Below are 18,421 nucleotides of genomic sequence, written 5' to 3'. Positions count from 1 at the left end.
CTGCCTCAGCCTCCTGAGTAGCTGGCATTACAGGCACACGCCACCATGCCCAGCTAATTTTTTGTATTTCTAGTAGAGACGGGGTTTCACCACATTGACCAGGATGGTCTCGATCTCTTGACCTCGTGATCCACCTGCCTCGGCCTCCCAAAGTGCTGGGATTATAGGCGTGAGCCACCGCGCCCGGCCAGCATTTTTTTTTTTTTGAGATAGAGTTTTGCTCTGTTGCCCAGACTGGAGTGTAATGGCACAATCTTGGCTCACTGCAACCTCCGCCTCCTGGGTTCAAGCAATTCTACTTCCTCAGCCTCCTGATTAACTGGGACTTCAGGCGCTTGCCACCATATCCAGCACATTTTTGTATATTAGTAGACATGGGGTTTCACCATGTTGGCCAGGCTGATCTTGAACTCCTGACTTTGTGATCCACCCGCCTCGGCCTCCCAAAGTGCAGGGATTGCAGGCATGAGCCACCATACCGAGCTGGAAAATTTTTAAAAAGTAATCTTTCACCTCCCAAACACTAAAGAAGAAATTGAGACAAATTTTACCTTTTTTTCTTTTTTAAGACAGGGTTTCACAATATTGCCTAGGCTAGAATGACATGATTGTAGCTCACTGTGACATGATTGTAGTTCACTGTAACCTCAAACTCCTGGGCTCAAACAGCCTCCCACCTCAGCTTCCCGAGTAGCTAGGACTACAGGTTAATTTTTTTATTATCTTTTGCGGAGACAGGGTCTTACCATGTTACCCAGGCTGATCTTGAACTCCTGGCCTTAAGGAATCCTCCCATTGTGACCCCCCAAAAACACTGGAATTACAGACATGAGCCACTGTAGCCGGCAGATTCTTAAGATCTTCCTAGTGCCTAACTAGTCCCCATTAGAATGGTTTCATTACTGAAATCTGTTTCCTCTGTTCTCACACCAGCCAGGTACTAACTTAGAAAATATAATTATCAATTTGGTGGGGGCAGATTTTGAAAACTTGGCTTTCAGTTATCAAATATTTGAGTTACTTCACTTGTATTCTTTTTGACATCACTGAGTCTACAAATTTGACAGGGACTTGCTTGTCTGTTTTGGTGACTCAGGAGGTCAGTTAGTTTTCCTTGGTTTAATTCAGTGCACATTTGTAGAATACTTACTAAGTACCCTGCCTTGTGTCCAGTCTGAAAAGAAATATGTCATGCATGCAGATTATATTACAAGGGGTAGTAGTCTTGGAATAACCTGGCACTCCACACAAGAGGATAATTTTCCTCATTAGATGTATTTTTCCATTCCCATTCCTCCCTATGATTTCTTCCAGCCTTCTTTTAAATCTCAGAACTTAAGATAGAGGTAATGGCAGTAATGGCAGGAAGAAAGTAAAGCAAGAACAATTTAGCTTGCAGAGGCTGTCGACACTTTTGAGATCCATGACAGTTTCTAGAGCAGGCACCTTAGCTGCTATTCCTTTTTTTTTTCTTTTTTCTTGTTACATATATGGATACTTCTTTTTTTTCTTCTTCTTCTTTCCTGTAATCTTTTCCTCAACTTATGTTGGGGATTAAATAAGACAATAAAGTATAAATTAATTAGAAGGGTATGTATAGTAAGCATTCACTACCAAGCATCAACCAAATTTTAACTTATGCTGAAAATTCAGAGATTAATAAAAGTGCCCCTGCTAAGTACTCACAGTCTAGTGAGAGACAAATATGTAAATATATAATTATAATAATATAGTGCAAGTAGAGCACAGAAGTGAAGCCATCCAGTCCAGGATTTGGGGAGGAGGGAGTACCTATGATTGCATAGAGCTGAACACTTAGGTTGGGCCTGAAAGATGAATGAGTTTTCCTGAAGGAGAAGTGGTGGAGAGTATTCCAGGCCAAGTCTAATGGGTGTACAAAGGCAGAGAGGCATCAAAAGTCTAGTCTGTTCAGGGAATTGTGAGAGCGCTTGTTTGGGCCAAGCATAGAATATGTGGAAGAGGAAAGTAGATAGGGAAAACAATAAAGTATCAAAAGCCAACTGTGCTAAGATTAGGTGTTCAGTAGAGTCATTACCTGAAACAAAGGTGAAATACCAAGTGGTTCAGAATAAAAAATTCTATATGTAAGCTTCTAAGACATGTGGGTTTTTTGTGTCCAGAATTAGAAATTATTTCTTATTCCTAGAAAACCTGGCCATTCTTCCTTGCCCTTATATGCTTGATCAAATCATTTTTATCTTTGCTCCAAAACCCCTTCAAGACTTCTACTGTTAGCCCTTGTAAAGGCTGCTTGAGACCTTTGACTTTAAATCTTTCATACTAGTGTCAGAACTAAGTTATAGCTTCTGATTTTTTTGTAATGAGCAGATTAGTTACTCTTTCCATTTGACCTTTCCTTTTCCTGAAGCTCTCCCTAGATTTTATAAACTTTAAATCCCATTAGGATTTTATTCCCTCCTTACTGAAAGTTGAACGTTTAAGAGGCTGAAACTAGCATTTATACTGATTTTAAAGGTCAGCAAAATTTTTCTATAAAGGACTAGATAGTAAATATTTTTGGCCTTTGGGCCATATACTTTCTGTCAAAGCTACTCACTCTGTCATTGTGGCACAAAAGTAGCCATAAACAATATGCAGATGAATGGATATAGCTATGTTCCAACAAGCTTTATTTATAAAAACAGACCACAGGTCAGCTTTAGCCCAAAGACCAGTTTACTAACCTGTGATTGAAAGTAAGCATTTTCCTATTTTCTTATCTGTCTCCTTTCAGGAAGGACTACTGACTGGAGACGTGTTCACAGAACATAGTCGGTCTTCCCTCCCTCCCTCCCTCCCTCCGTCCCTCCCTCCCTCCCTCCCTTCCTTCCCTCCCTCCCTCCCTCTCCCTTCTCTCCTTCTTTCCCTCCCTCCTTCCTTCCCTCCCTCCCTCCTTCCCACTTTCCCTCCTTCCCTCCTTCCTTCCTTCCTTCCTTCCTTCCTGTACTTTAGAGATGTTGCCCCACTGTCTTCTCAGTTGCACTGTTTCTGATGAAAAGTCTGCTGTCATTGTTTGCTGTACATATATATCTTTTCTTTTTCCTCCAGCTGCTTTTAAGATTTTTTTTAATTATTAACTTCAAGTAATTTGGTTATGATGTGCCTTGATGTAGTTTCTTTTGCTTAATGTTTGTTTGGATTCTTGAATCAGTGGCTTTCTCATTTTCATCAAATTTGAAAAAATTTCAATCATTATTTCTTAAAGTAACTTTTCTTCCCCTCACCCCCACACCTCATTCCCAGACTCCATCTTCACTTCCATTAGGCTGCAGAAGTTATCCCAGAGATAACTTTTTTTTTTGAGTTGGAGTTTCATTCTTATTGCCCAGGCTGGAGTACCATAGCACAATCTCAGCTCACTGCAACGTCTACCTCTGCCTCCCAGGTTCAAGGAATTGTCCTGCTTCAGCCTCCCAAGGAACTGGGATTGCAGGCATGCACCACCATGCCTGGCTAGTTTTTTGTATTTAGTTAACGTGTTTCACCATGTTGGTCAGGTTTGTCTCAAACTCCTGACTTTAGGTGATCCACCCACCTTGGTCTCCCGAGTGTTGGGATTACAGGTGTGAGCCATTGTGCCCTGTCCCCAGAGATAACTTTTACACCTCCTCACCTTGCTTAAGTCCAAAATGAGATCTCTGATCACAATTGAGCTTCCAGGTTATCAGAATGGATAATCTACCTTGTCAGGCTCTGAATTACTTCATCATTTACATCTCTGATTTTCAGTTTCCTCTTTATTTCTGGTACTTAGAAACTTATTTTTCTTTGGTATTTTTTGGAGTTTTTTTTCTGACATGCTTAGTAATACTTTTGAACATATATGTTATATTTCACCTACTATCTCTAAGTATTTATATTGGGAAAACTTCAGGTTATCTTGATTTATATCTCTAGAGATATATAGCAGGGCTATGTCTCTGTTGACAAGAACCTATTAGTATAGCAGGGAGCAGAGTATGCACTCTAACCTAGGCATTCAGAAGAACCAGTAAATATTCTGTGTGTGTATGCATTTGTTAAGTATTTGAAAAAAGTCTATAGCCACTTCAGTTTAATAATTTGGAATTTTGAATTAGTCTTTTAGGAATTAACTGATGATTACTAATCTTTAACACTGCTGAGGGTGTAGTAAATTACATCTAAATTTTATTTTTTTGCTAAATTATTCCTTTTGGAACCATTTGGCAACTAATAAAATATTATTATTATTTTTAATAGACATTATTTTCAGTAAACCATAGTAAAATTCAATGGCTGTTGTCTCAGAGATACAGGACTATGCTGGACCACTTAGTGTGCCACAGTGGGGAAGAAACAGGCTTTATGGTGAGAATGACTATGTTTAAATTCTAGTTCTGATACAAATCAAAACTACAGTGAGGTATCAGTTAAAATGGCTTTTATCCCAAAGACAGGAAGTAACATGCTGGAGAGGATGTGGAGAAAAGAGAGCACTTGTACCCTGTTAGTGGGAATGTAAATTAGTACAACACTAGGAGAACAGTGTGAAGGTTCCTTTAAAAACTAAAAATAGAGTTACCATATGGTCCAGCAATTCCACTGCTGGTATATACCCAAAAGAAGGGAAATCAGTATATCAAAGAGGTACCTGTACTAACATTTTTGTTGCAGCATTGATCACAGTAGCCAAGATTTGGAAGCAACCTAAATGTCCATCATTAGGCAAATGGATAAAGAAAATGTGGTACATACACACAAGAGTACTATTCAGCAATAAAAAAGAATTAGATCCTGTGATTTGCAACAACATGGACTTAACTGGAGGCCATTATGTTAAGTGAAATAAGCCAGACACAGAACTACAGACATCACATGTTCTCACTTGTTTGTAGGATGTAAAAATCAAAACAATTAAACACATAGAAATAGATAGTATAAGCATGATTACCAAAGGCTAGGAAGAGTAGTGGGATGTGGAGGAAGGTGGAGTGGTTAATGGGTACAAAAAATAGGGTAAGAGTGAGTAATACTGGTCTTTGATAGCACAACAGGGTGACTATAGTCAAAATAATTTTACATTTAAAAATAACTGGATTGTTTTTAACGTAAAGGATAAATGTTTGAGGGGATAGTTACCCCATTTTAATCCATGATGTGATTATTACCCATTGCATGCCTGTATCAAAATATCTCCTATATCCCACAAATATATAGACCTACTATGTACTCAAAAATTTTTTTAACTAAAAATAAGTAAATTATAATTCTGGTACTTTTTAACTCATTATAATACCTGGGATAGAAAATATATTTAAATAAAAATTACTAGACTGAAGAATACTTAGAGGCTCCTGAATTTTTGGTATTTAACTGTTGAGCACTGATAATTCCATTTATTCATCCAACAAATATATATATTAGATGCTTGTCATATGTAAGATAGTACACTCGATGCTATAGGAAAGACAAAGACATAGACAAAGAGAAAGACATGAAATAGAGTCTTTTCCCTCTGGGAGCATACAGCTCAGGTAGGGAGCAATGAGACAAATACACAAATGGGTATCTCAGAGCACTATGAGAGCAGTGACAAGTATGTTACAAATGAAAACTACCTATTGGGGCTATTACTTATGAGCAATCCAGTTTCTCACTTTGGTGTGACAAGGAGTGTTTGAATAATAAGTAGCCTAAGCTGTAGCACAACACTTAAGACCTGTTTCTGAATCTCATAATCTAGCCATTCCACCTCCACCCAATTAATGTGTAGAAATTTCTAGTTACTTTGATGTGTCCTCTCAGATTTAGCAAAAGGAACCTCTACAAGAACAGTATTTGTAGGACACAAGAGAAGTTCCAGAGGCACATCTACAGGTTATGAGAACAAATTATGAAGTGTTAACCACAATACCTTGGATTTTCTAAAAAGTCTAATAATATGGAATAATATAGGGGAAACACATAAGTAATTTTCTCTTTCTCAAAATTGGAGACTACTCTGAAGAGGACAGTTGGAGAGGCAAGTATAAAATCTGAGAAACAAATAAGAAGAAATGATAACTATTCACCAACAACTACCAAACATACAAGAAGCTATGACCATGATAAATTTAGGAAAATTCATCCTGAGCCACATGTGCAAGCTAGCCCATCTGTCAGGATGGTCAGAGAGAGCCGTGGGCAAGAGAAAGAACACACAACAGGTGCCACGTTCTGTTGCAGAGATCCCTGTATCTGATGACTTTTGATATCTGCTACAGTTTGTTTTACAACAGAGCTGTTTACTTAGAATGCTTTTATTATAAACCATATTTGTGATCAAAGGGCTTCCAGCTGTGATTGCTTTTAGATGGTCTTTCTTATATGTACATAGTGGCATAACATGTCATTCTTGCACAGCCAGTCAATGTCAGACTCAGATTGGGCCAGCCATTTTGTATGTTTTTCTTTTGTAATTTCTGCTGCAGACAATAAGTATTTTATGCCTGGAAAGATAATTCATTTATTCAGCATATGCTTATTAAACACCTCCCAAAGACTAGGCAGTGTGTGAAATACAGAAATATATAATATAGATAAGTTCTCTGCCTTTCTGTAGTTTACAGTGTCATGGGGTAGTTTCACATTAAATAAATAATTATGTGATAATTATTGTAATTGTGGTAAGTGCTTTAAAGGGAAAGTACAGAATGTTGTGAAAAACTTTAAATAATTTGAAAGGGTGAGGTCAGGAAAGTAAAGTCAAATTAAAATTTTAAACATCTTGCGCATTTCCCCCATTTAAAATGTAGAAAGATAAGATTACTCTCGTAATTGAATGATTACATTCAAGAGATATCTAAATTTGAAAAGATAGACTTATCAACAGAGGCATTGGATCCTTAGGAGTTTAATCTTTGGTTGGGTGCAGTGACTCACACCTGTAATCCTGGCACTTGGGAAGGCCAAGGCGGGCAGATCACTTCAGGTCAGGAGTTTGAGACCAGCCTGGTTAACATGGTGAAACCCCATCTCTACTAAAAATACAAAAATTAGCCAGGTGTGGTGGCAGGTACCTGTAATTCCAGCTATTCAGGAGGCTGAGGCAGGAGAATCACTTGAACCCAGGAGGCTGAGGTTGCAGTAAATGGAGATTGCATCACTGCCCTCCAGCCTGGGTGACAGAGCAAGACTCCTTCTCCAAAAAAAAAAAAAAGAAGTTTAATTCTTTAACAGATGACTAAAAGGATAGACATTACCCTTTCAGTTTTAACATGGTTTTTCATATTTTGTAGAATGACAATTAGCTTTAGGCCAGCAACATCTAATTCTTCCTAATTTTTTTTGAAAGATTAGGAAGCAATGAAATATTACTGTTCATACTAGAACTTTTAGGAATTTGCTGAATTATTTGAACTAGAAGATGTATTAGGCTTGAGGGATAAGGCTAGTCTTGATTAGGTATCAAGGCACCTAAGAGAATGCTGAGCATATATTCAGCCTTGAATAAGCATATACTGGGGAGACAAAAAGTGAGAAATTAGGTTAAACTATGTAAAATTTCCAGCTTTATAGGTCACAAATATTTGTGGCTTTATATGGTTCTGCCTAATCAATAAATGACCAAAAAGGGAACCTACACTCTAGTGTAGACAGGTGTGGGTATTTATTATTAAAGTTAAGTGTATGTATATTGGCTATACTTCTGAATATAACAAATGAGAAACTCAGTTCATGAATTAACTTTTAATTTTAAATGAATTCATGATTTAAATATGGGCAGATGGTATAATCATTTCAGAAGCTAAAAATATTCTAAGAGATTTTCAACTTAGATAACTTGTGTTATTCATACTTCATGAGTGTGAATGTAATGTGGAAATATTTAATTGGTAACCAGATCTTTAGTGGTGTGGTGTGGTATGGTATGGAATGACATTAACCAGAGTATTTTGCTTTCGGCCTTTTTCTACACTGACCCAGGGATTACTTCCTAGTCTTTACACTCCCTCCCAGTCCTTAGTTTCAGTACTCACAGTCTCCAAGTTTATCTCAGAAAAATAGGAGAAAGGGAGAAGAGAACTAATAATGAAAATGAACTAAGCGCCAGGTCCTTTGCTAGACCGTTTATATTATTGCACTTAATTCTCACAATAGCCCTACAAGACAAATATTATTTCTGTTTTACAAGTGAGGAAACTGAGATGTGGATAAGTTAAATAACTTATACAAGGTCACACAGTTTGTAAATGGTAGAGCTAGGATTCAAACATTCTTATTTCTACCATATACCATGCTGCTCATCTTACTGTTTGCTTATTTATATCCTATACACTTTAAAAGTCTCTTGTTTAATTTTAAGTCCATATAGGGGTAAAACAAGGGAATTACCATTAGTTTTTTTTTTCCCTCTTTTTTTTTTTTAAGTAATATGGCAAAACCTGTTTGAATCTTTTTCTTTCTTTAAGGATGAACGTGAAGCCAGAGAAAATGTGAAGAGAGAGCAAGATGAGGCCTATCGCCTTTCACTTGAGGCTGACAGAGCAAAGGTAGGCTTGGTCGAGTACTTCTGGGATAAAGAACTCAACTGTTCATTATTTAAATGCAACTCTTTATCACTTTGATCTCTAAGAATACTGGGTTTGCAATAGAGAAAGCTAGGTTTAGTAAACAGAAAGAATATAATTCTATACATGCTTATTAAAGCATGGTTCATTTTGACAAAATAAAGTTTGTTTCATGAAAAATAAAAACAAAAATGAACCTGATATCTATCTTATTTGTCTTTTAGTTGGTATATGAGAGAACCCAACAGTTTTTCCAAACCCTGACTGCACATGAGAATCACCTAAGGGTGATTCTCATGTGCAGTCAGGGTTTGGAACCATTGATTTATTGAATACTTCATAAACACCTGCTTCTTGAGCTTTGAAGGAGAGAGAAATGAATAGGCCACAGTTTCTTCTCACATAGGAAGTCTCACAGTGTGGTAGAGTAGATTAAGTAAAGAACTCAGGTAGCTGTAACGTAAGGCAAGAATCCTAAGTGTCATAAGGGAAACACTGAGTTAGCAGTTTTAGTGGAAATTTTTTTCCAGGTTGTTTTTTGTTTTTTTTTTTTTTTTTGAGAGCCAGAGGGTGGGACTGTACCAGGAATATTTCATAGAAGAGATGGTATATGTGAACTGGACAGAATAACAGCAGTAGGAGGGTGGAGGAAGCAACATAAGCTAGCATCAATCAAGGGTCCAGAACGCATAGAGGATAGATAGAGGCTGATTAAATAGAGCTTTAGATTTGGGTACAGGACAGATAGAAAAGGCCAGGAAGGAAGACCAAAGGATGTCCCGAAGGATTCTGAATGCCACTTTACCCAGAGCTATCAAAGATATTGGAATAGGAACCTAACATTATCAGAGAGCTATGCTTTAGTTTTGCTTTAATTTCCATTCTTGTCCTAGAAAGAAACATTTCCATTACCACAATATACCTCTGAGTCATGTTGACAATGAGCCTTTGAATGTCACTTGCTGTTTCTTTTCTTTTCCTTCCTCTTTTTTCTCTTTTCTTATTTCTCTCTTCCTTTGTAAGCAAATATGTGTTAAGTGTTTGTTCCTTTTCTGTTTTATCAACAGAGAGAAGCTCATGAGAGAGAGATGGCAGAACAATTTCGTTTGGAGCAGATTCGCAAAGAACAAGAAGAGGAACGTGAGGTGGGGCATAATTTTAAGAAAAAGTATTCAAAAGCTGGACTATATTTTCAATGTATTTGATACTGAAGCTGTGCAGTGGCACCATCTCGGCTCACTGTAACCTCTGCCTCCCAGGTTCAAGTGCTTCTCCCGCTTCATCCTCCCAAGTAGCTGGGATTACAGGTGCACGCCACCATGCCCGGCTGGTTTTTGTATTTTAATTAGAGACAGGTTTTCACGATGTTGGCAGGCTGGTCTCGATCACCTGACCTCAAGTGATCCACCCACCTTGGCCTTCCAAGGTGCTGGGATTACAGGCATGAACCACCGCATCCAGCAAAGTTGTTAATATTTCTCACAACTTATTTCTCTCTACTTTTCCTAGACTCATTTTAGTATGAAAGACCTAATGTTTCCGTAATCATTCCTGATTCGTTGCATGAAACTCATAGAAAACTTGATCTTGTATTAGATTCATGATGTTCTGTAATCTTCCCATTTTGTTACCAACAAATATTTATTTACGAATATTTCCCATCCTTCCTGGATATTGTTTCACTCTAAGAATAGAAAGATTATATCTCCTCTCTTTTCCACAGGCTTCACTTTACCCACCAAAAGATACTGTGAATTACTTTTGTAACATCTTGCATTGAACCCCTAAATATGGGAAATTCATTTAGCTTCACAGATGTATATTTCTTCTTGAGTTCATGTTATGTCCACAGCAATATAGAGGATTTTTCATTCACTCATTTTGCAAACATTTTTTGGATATGTACTATGTACCCCAAATCTGTTAGGGAACAGTGGTGCAGACTTGGATCCTGCCCTCCAGGAGTTCCTAGTCTTATAAAAATATAATTATAATACTCTATGTAAATGTTATTATAGAGGTATGCCTAAGGTACAGTGGGCACTAATAGAATGGGGGTCCACTCCTAGGATGGCTTCATAAAAAAGAACATTCAGAACTTTTTTTTTTTTTAGATACAGGATTAATGGCAAGATTCACTTATAAAAAGAGGAAGCCATCTAACAAGCAATAGAAAGGCCTGAAGGGCCCTAACTGGGGTTAAAGAAAACTCTGTTCTTACTCTCAGTCAAAGGATGCCACCACTTTCACTTGTTAAACAAATGATTTTTGAAGAAGAGCTGTGCTGAGCACTGCAAGGGAAACAAAAGATAATAAAATGTTTTCTACCTATAAGAAGACATAACGTTTTTGAGGGAAGATACAGCCTGTCTAGGAGTAACAGCAAATCAAGAAAAAATGTGCTAAATGATATAGAAATAAAAGCAAAATACTTAGAGAGTTCAAGGCCAAAGGAAAAATCTTTTACAGCTGAGATAATAAGACAGTGTACAGAAAAAGTAATATTTGAGTCATATCTTGAAAGATATGTGAAATCTAATTGTTTAGAAATCAAAGTTTATTCATATTAAGACTCTTATTAGTATCTATTACCTATATACAAGATATTATGCCTGACAAACCCTAGTCTCTCTATTCTGAGGACTCTTTGTAATGGAAGGTAGAAAATATTTTGCTGAGTGTCTTCTGTGTATCAAGTAATCTGCTAGCTGCTTTATATATTACCAATTAACCATTAAAACAAGCTATAAGGTCACAGATTTATCCTCATAAGTGAGAAAACTGAAGTTCACTGAGGAGTTACACATATAAAAATCAGAACAGCTAAGATTCTCATCCAGGACTTTTTGACTGCAAAGCTCTTTCTCCTACTCCATTCCAGTACAAGGCCATATGTTATTGTGTCTATAAGAGTCACATGTGTCAAGTTTCAGAAAAGTTTACATGAGGGAGAGATTAGCCACTATCCTTTTAGGCTAATTCAAGAAATATAGTTTAGGATTCTTGCTTCTTTATGCTGTTGTTCACAAATGCTCACGCTCTCTTGCTCTGTATGTATGTTTGTGTGTGTGTGTCTGTGTGTGTATTGGTGTATCTTCAACCATACCGGCTTGCTAAAATGTCAAGGATACACAATTAACTCTATGTTCTGGATCTAGAGCTTGGCAGCATATGTAATTTCATCTGATGTTTTACCATGAGCTGAAACTTTCTAAATGTAGATTAAGCCTGTCATCTTACAGAAGACCCTATAAACACCTTTTTGCATAATTCAGTATATATGTTCCAGCTGTTAACATGTGAGAGGTTGGGGTACAGTGGGAGAGAGGACAGGTCAGATTGTGCACCTAGTCATTACTTGCATTTGTCCATTGATATGCTCCCATAATATGCAAATTTGGATAATATTTGCACTCTATTCTCTCTCACCCAAAGGTCGCAAAGGCTCTTATAAATGCCACCATTAAGGAATGGTTTATTTTTATTTAGTCCAGTTTTATCCAAATTTATTTGCCCCTTTTATTCATGGAACAACAATTAGCATATCATGGCACCTTCGTGTATCTCAAACCACTCTTTGGGAAAAGCCGGTATTGTGTAACCTCTGAAGAAACTGAGACCCAGAAAGATTATATGGTTTACCTGTGGTCGCCAAACTGGTTGAACACATGATCAGGATCAGAAGCCAGGTCACCTGACTTTTCACAGCAACACTACCTGTCTTCTAACTGGAAATCCTAACCCATATGATTACATTGAGAAACAAGAGTGGTTTTGATTATCTTCAATATTCTAAGATCCTTTAGAAAAAAGATGTATTGTCAAATCACCTTGGTTGCAGGGAAACTCCTTAATGGAATTCCTCATTTTGCTGTGTGATAACTGTTGTAGTGAAATCAAAAATCTAGAAAAGTATATTGATCTGCTCATTGGCCCTGATAAGGAGAAAGACTATAAGACCATTCTGAAGGAGAAACAAATAAATGGCAGCAACGATCTCCCCTATTTTATTAATGTGTATATGTACTTATTCTTTCCAAAATCAGTTTCAAGAAACTTATATAATTACATGCAATTCAAAGGGACTAAGAAAGAATAGATATAGAAATCAGGGAAAAGGACAAATGAAGGAAGATAATGGCAAAGATAAGACTAGCATGCTGACAATGGATATTCTGGCACAGGCACCAAATCCACATGATAGAGTACTGTGCATTTGTTCCACATGTACCACAAAATCTGTTCTGTACTTACCTTGGGCCAAAACAAAGGAAAATATGATAAGTTTTACTTTGTGCGTAACATCAGATCTAAAGGCTAGTATCTCAGAAGGTTTCCACATTTTCTAGCACTGAGATTTTAGAGCAACGTTTCCTGTTCAAGAGGAAGCTGTGCAATGTGGTGAATAATATCCACAACTATATCTAATAGCTACTATGACAATAGCAAGTTAGGCATGATAGCTTCTTAAAACTCTTTAAACATAATTCTAGAATCATCCCTGCAAAGGCCCAAATAATACATTTTTTCTGATTAATATATGGACTTTATAGTAACTAGAGAAATGTGTGAACTATATATACTCCCAAAAAAGTCTTCCTGAGTACTTCTTTTTTCTTTTCTTTTTTTAATTTTTTATTCATTTATGTATTTTAATTTATTATACTTTAAGTTCTGGGGTACATGTGCAGAACGTGCAGGTTTGTTACATAGGTATACAAATGCCATGGTGGTTTGTTGCATCCATCACCCCATCATGTACAGTAGGTGTTTCTCCTAATGCTATCCCTCCCCTATTCCTCTACCCGCTGCTATCCCTCCCCTAGTCCCCCACCAGCTGACAGGCCCTGGTGTGTGATGTTCCCCTCCTTGTCCATGTGTGTTCTCGTTGTTCAACACCTAGTTATGAGTGAAAATATGCAGTGTTTGCTTTTCTGCTCTTGTGTTGGTTTGCTGAGAATGATTGTTTCCAGATTCATCCATGTCCCTGCAAAGGACATAAACTCATCCTTTTTTATGGCTGCATAGCATTGCATAATGTGTATGTGGCACATTTTCTTTATCCAGTCTATCATTGATGGGCATTTGGGTTGGTTCCAAGTCTTTGCTATTGTGAACCGTGCCACAATAAACATGTGTGCACATGTCATTATAAAAGAATGATTTATATTCCTTTGGGTATATAACAAGTAATGGGATTGCTGGGTCAAATGGTATTTCTATTTCTAGATCCTTGAGGAATCACTACACTGTCTTCCACAATGGTTGAACTAGCTTACACTCCCACCAGCAGTGTAAAAGTGTTCCTATTTCTCCATCCTCTCCAGCATCTGTTGTCTCCTGATTTTTTAACGATTGCCATTCTAACTGACAGCAGATAGTATCTCAATGTGGTTTTGATTGCATTTCTCTAATGACGAGTGATGATGAGCTTTTTTTCATATGTTTGTTGGCTGCATAAATGTCTTCTTTTGAAAAATGCCTGTTCATTATCCTTCACCCACTTTTTGATTTTTTTTTTTTTTTCTTGTAAATCTGTTTCAGTTCTTTGTAGATTCTGGATATTAGCCCTTTGTCAGATGGATAGATGGCAAAAAAATTTTTCATTCTTTTGGTTGGTTGTTGGTTCACTCTAATGATAGTTTCTTTTTCTGTGCAGAAGCTCTTAAGTTTAATTAGATCTCATTTGTCTATTTTGGCTTTTGTCGCCATTGCTTTTGGTGTTTTAGTCATGAAGTCCTTGCCCATGCCTATGTCCTGAATGGCATTGCCTAGGTTTTCTTCTGGGTTTTTTATGGTGTTATGTCTTATGTTTAAATCTTTAATCCATTTGGAGTTAATTTTTGTATAAGGTATAAGGAAGGGATCCAGTTTCAGCTTTCTGCATATGGCTAGTCAGTTTTTCCCAGCACCATTTATTAAATAGGGAATGCTTTCCCCATTGCTTGTTTTTGTCAGGTTTCAAAGATCAGGTGGTTGTAGATGTGTGGCATTATTTCTGAGGCCTCTGTTCTGTTTCATTGGTCTGTATCTGGTACTGTTCTGGTACCAGTACTATGCTGTTCTGATTACTGTAGCCTTGTAGTATAGTTTGAAGTCAGGTAGGGTGATGCCTGCAGCTTTGGTTTTTTTGTTTGTTTTGTTTTGTTTGCTTAGGATTTTGTTGGCTATGCAGGCTCTTTTTTTGGTTCCATATGAAGTTTAAGGTGTTTTTTTTTCCAATTCTGTGAAGAAAATCAATGGTAGCTTGATGGGAATAGCATTGAATCCATATATTACTTTGGGCAGTATGGCCATTTTCACAATATTGATTCTTCCTAACCATGAGCATGGAATGTTTTTCTGTCTGTTTGTGTCCTCTCTTATTTCCTTGAGCAGTGGTTTGTAGCTCTCCTTGAAGAGGTCCTTTACATCCTTTGACAGTTGTATTCCTAGATATTTTATTCTCTTTCTAGCATTTATGAATGGGAGTTCACTCATGATTTGGCTCTCTGTTTATCTTATTGGTACGTAGAAATGCTTGTGATTTTTCCACATTGATTTTGTATTCTGAGACTTTGCTGAAGTTGCTTATTAGCTTAAGGAGATTTTGGGCTGAGACAATGGGGTTTTCTAAATATGCAATCATGTTGTATGCAAATAGAGACAATTTGACTTCCTTTTTTCCTAATTGAATACTCTGTTTCTTTTTCTTGTCTAGTCCTGCTTTTCTCTACTGAGTTGTTGATAAGCAGAGAAATTTTTGGCTAATGTTTTTGACTCTCAGATCTTTTATTGAGTTAATATATAGCAAATATTTAATCTCCTTCTGTGTGCAAATTATTAAGTCAGGTGCTGTGGACATTATGCTATTGGTACAAAGCACAGTCCAGCCCTCAAGAAGCTTGCTGTCTACTGCAAGAGGGTAGACAAATACAAAATCACTATTAGAAATGATACCATACATTATAAAAACCACTAAAATCACACAGGATGCTGAAGCAATTTGGTGGAAGCTGATATGTAACTAGAAGGGCAACAAGAAAGATTTCCTGGTGCCACCAGTAGAGATGTGAATTAAAAAAAAAAGACTTCACAGATTTTGATGGTTAAAGATGAAGTAGAAGAACATTTTGATTGGACTAATGAATAGATAGATGGATGGATGGTTGGATGGATGGCAAAGAGAAGTGCAAGAGTTGAGTAGTCATGAACAAAAGAAGAAAGGCACAGGACTTGCTCAGGGAACAGTACATGAACAAACTTAGTATACAGTCGAATAATTAGAGATATGGCTAAAAGGACTGAATTTTTGAGAATCATGGGTGAAAGAGAATAGCTACTAAGCTATTCCCTTTTGCTGATGGTTTTCTAAGACAAAAAGAAAAGTTAATTTTTGCCTGTCTACCCAAACTTGTTTCCTTTTATGCCTTGATGCCACCTTAAGTAGAAAATATTTAATAATATTAATGACTACTAAGTGAGAAAACAGAAGAACATGGAATTAGAAACCTTGGCACTTTTTCTTCAGTTTTCTGTTTCACCTTCACAGCCATTCTACAAAATTGGCAATATGGTTTGGCTCTGTGTCCCCACCCAAATCTCATATCAAATTGTAATCCCCACATGTTGAAAGAGGGGCCTGGTGTAAAGTGATTGGATCATGGGGGGGGCATCCTTCCCCCTTGCTGTTCTCATGATAGAGTTCTCACAAGATCTGATGGTTTAAAAGTGTGGCACTTCCTCCCTCGCTCTCTCTTTCTTGCCACCATGTGAAGGAGGGCTTTTTTTCCCTTCGCCTTCCACCATGATTATAAGTTTCCTGAGGCCTCCCAGTCATCCTTCCTGTTAAGCCTGTGAGTCAATTAAACCACTTTTCTTCATAAATTACCCAGTTTCAGGTAGTTCTTTATAGCAGTATGCAGACAGACTAATACAATTGGTAAGGATGATATTATCATTACTGTTTTACAGAGGATGAAAGTAAGATCACAGCAGGATTTAAAAACCTATTTTTTAGCAAACAGAGTGGCACACACCTATAATCCCAGCTACTTGGGAGGCTGAGGTGGGAGGATCACTTGAGTCCAGGAGTTCAGGGCCCTCCAGAGCAATATGGCATGACCCTGTCTCTTTTTAAATATAATAATAATAATTTTTATAAGACATTTTTAAGCCTACTTTAAAATTTTTATGTAACATTAGCCTGATAAAAGCAGAACCAGAGCTTCTGTCCAGTATTCATTCTACTTATTACTCCAAATTTGAAGAATGAAGGTGGGACTCTAAATTAGTTATTAAGGTAAAACTGCTGTTTATAATTTGTATTTTTATCTTATGTAAGTTACTTTTGTCACAAAAAGATAATACCACCACCACTGGACCATAATAATAATCATCCCTGTCATCATCATCACCACTATCTATTGTGCAATTAATATGTGCTAAACTCGGTGGTGATCACTTTATAAGCATTAATTATCTTATTGAATTTTTACAATGCAATAAGGTGGGTGCCAACACATAAATATACCTTATTATAATTATGGAGACTATATAGCCACAATTTCTTCAATATTTCCAGTTTGAAGTATTCCATTGTTCTCATGAACCAGTAAAACAGACCAGAAATTCTAGCTTCATGGTGTCCAAATCACAGCCTACAGACTGTTCTTTATATTCAGAAGCAACCAAAAATCATCTATCTGAATTTTGATTCAGGAAATATGATCATTTGCCTTATTTACTTTATCCAGAAATGAGGTCATAGAGGTAGTAACCTATCCATACTCTTCCATTGCCAGGAGCAGAGAAAGACCGTAGAATCGGATCAAATGAATTGTCCCTGTATGGAATCCATTCTACTCCTTTGATGATATCATCCAATATTATGACTATTATACTATTTTAAATGACTATATTGTATTGTCTATACATTTGACTCCCATATTTATATTTTCAGCTCCTCCCTTTCCCTGAACTCCAGACTTTAATACCTAACTGCTAGCCCATTATGTCTACTTAGATGTCTCATATACATCAGAAACTTAATATGTTTTAAACTGCACAACCTCCCAACCCAAACCTGCTCTTTCTACAATCTTCCCTATCTCAATAAATGGAAAATCTTTCTAGTTGTTTGAGCCATAAACCTTGGAACTATCCTTGACTTCTTTCTTCTACATCCATATTTAATGAGCAAATCCTGTGGGTCTACAAATATATGCAAAAGTTAAATGCTTAACTCCACCACTATCACCCTCATCTAAGCCAGCATTGTCTGTTTCTGGATTACTTTAGTAGCTTCCCAACTTGACTCCATGTCTTCATTTTTGTCTTTCCTATAGTCTTAATCCTTTAAAAATTATTTGTCACATCTTGTCACTTCAAAAACTTGCAGTGGTTTACATCTCAAAATAAAACCTGAATTCTTACGGTAATTGTAATCAGATCTCTACAGGATTTTCTGTAGAGATTGACAAACTGATTCTTAAATTTATATGAAAAAGCAATAGAACTGGAATAGTCAAAACAATTTTGAAAAAGAAAACAAAGTTGGAAGATTCACATTATCAAAGTTCAAGACTTACTATATCAAGACATTGTTGTATTTACAAAAAGATGGACCCATGAGTCAATGGAGTCCAGAAATAGACCCATACATATATGGTCAATTGATTGTCAACAGAGATACAAAGGCAATTCAATGAAGAAAGGATAGTCTTTTCAACACATGGTTCTGCAACAACTGGATATTCATATCCAAAAAATCCCATAGAAAAGAAATGTGAAAACCCTTCAGTTTACATCTTGCATGCATCACAAGCAAAAATTAACTCAAAATGGGTAATATACCTAAATGTAAAATCTAAAACTATTCAAGTCCTAGAAGAAAACATAGGAGACCTTGA

General features: G+C 36.8%; 1 protein-coding gene across 10 annotated transcripts in view; it reads left to right on the top strand.

The window, feature by feature from the left end:
* FAF1 (Fas associated factor 1) overlaps positions 1 to 18,421 on the top strand; it is a 569,750-nt gene that overhangs the window by 507,847 nt on the left and 43,482 nt on the right. For all 10 annotated transcript variants that reach the window (XM_035251413.3, XM_002750807.7, XM_078331686.1 and 7 more), the window contains 2 exons: positions 8,433 to 8,513; positions 9,599 to 9,676. In XM_035251413.3, the coding sequence (XP_035107304.1) occupies positions 8,433 to 8,513; positions 9,599 to 9,676 (159 nt within the window). The remainder of the gene's footprint in view (positions 1 to 8,432; positions 8,514 to 9,598; positions 9,677 to 18,421) is intronic.

This window comes from Callithrix jacchus, chromosome 7 (genome assembly GCF_049354715.1).
Source record: "Callithrix jacchus isolate 240 chromosome 7, calJac240_pri, whole genome shotgun sequence".
Classification (NCBI taxonomy): Eukaryota; Metazoa; Chordata; class Mammalia; order Primates; family Cebidae; genus Callithrix; species Callithrix jacchus.
Note: the sequence above shows the minus strand (reverse complement) of the source record. Positions and strands in the feature narration are given on the sequence as shown.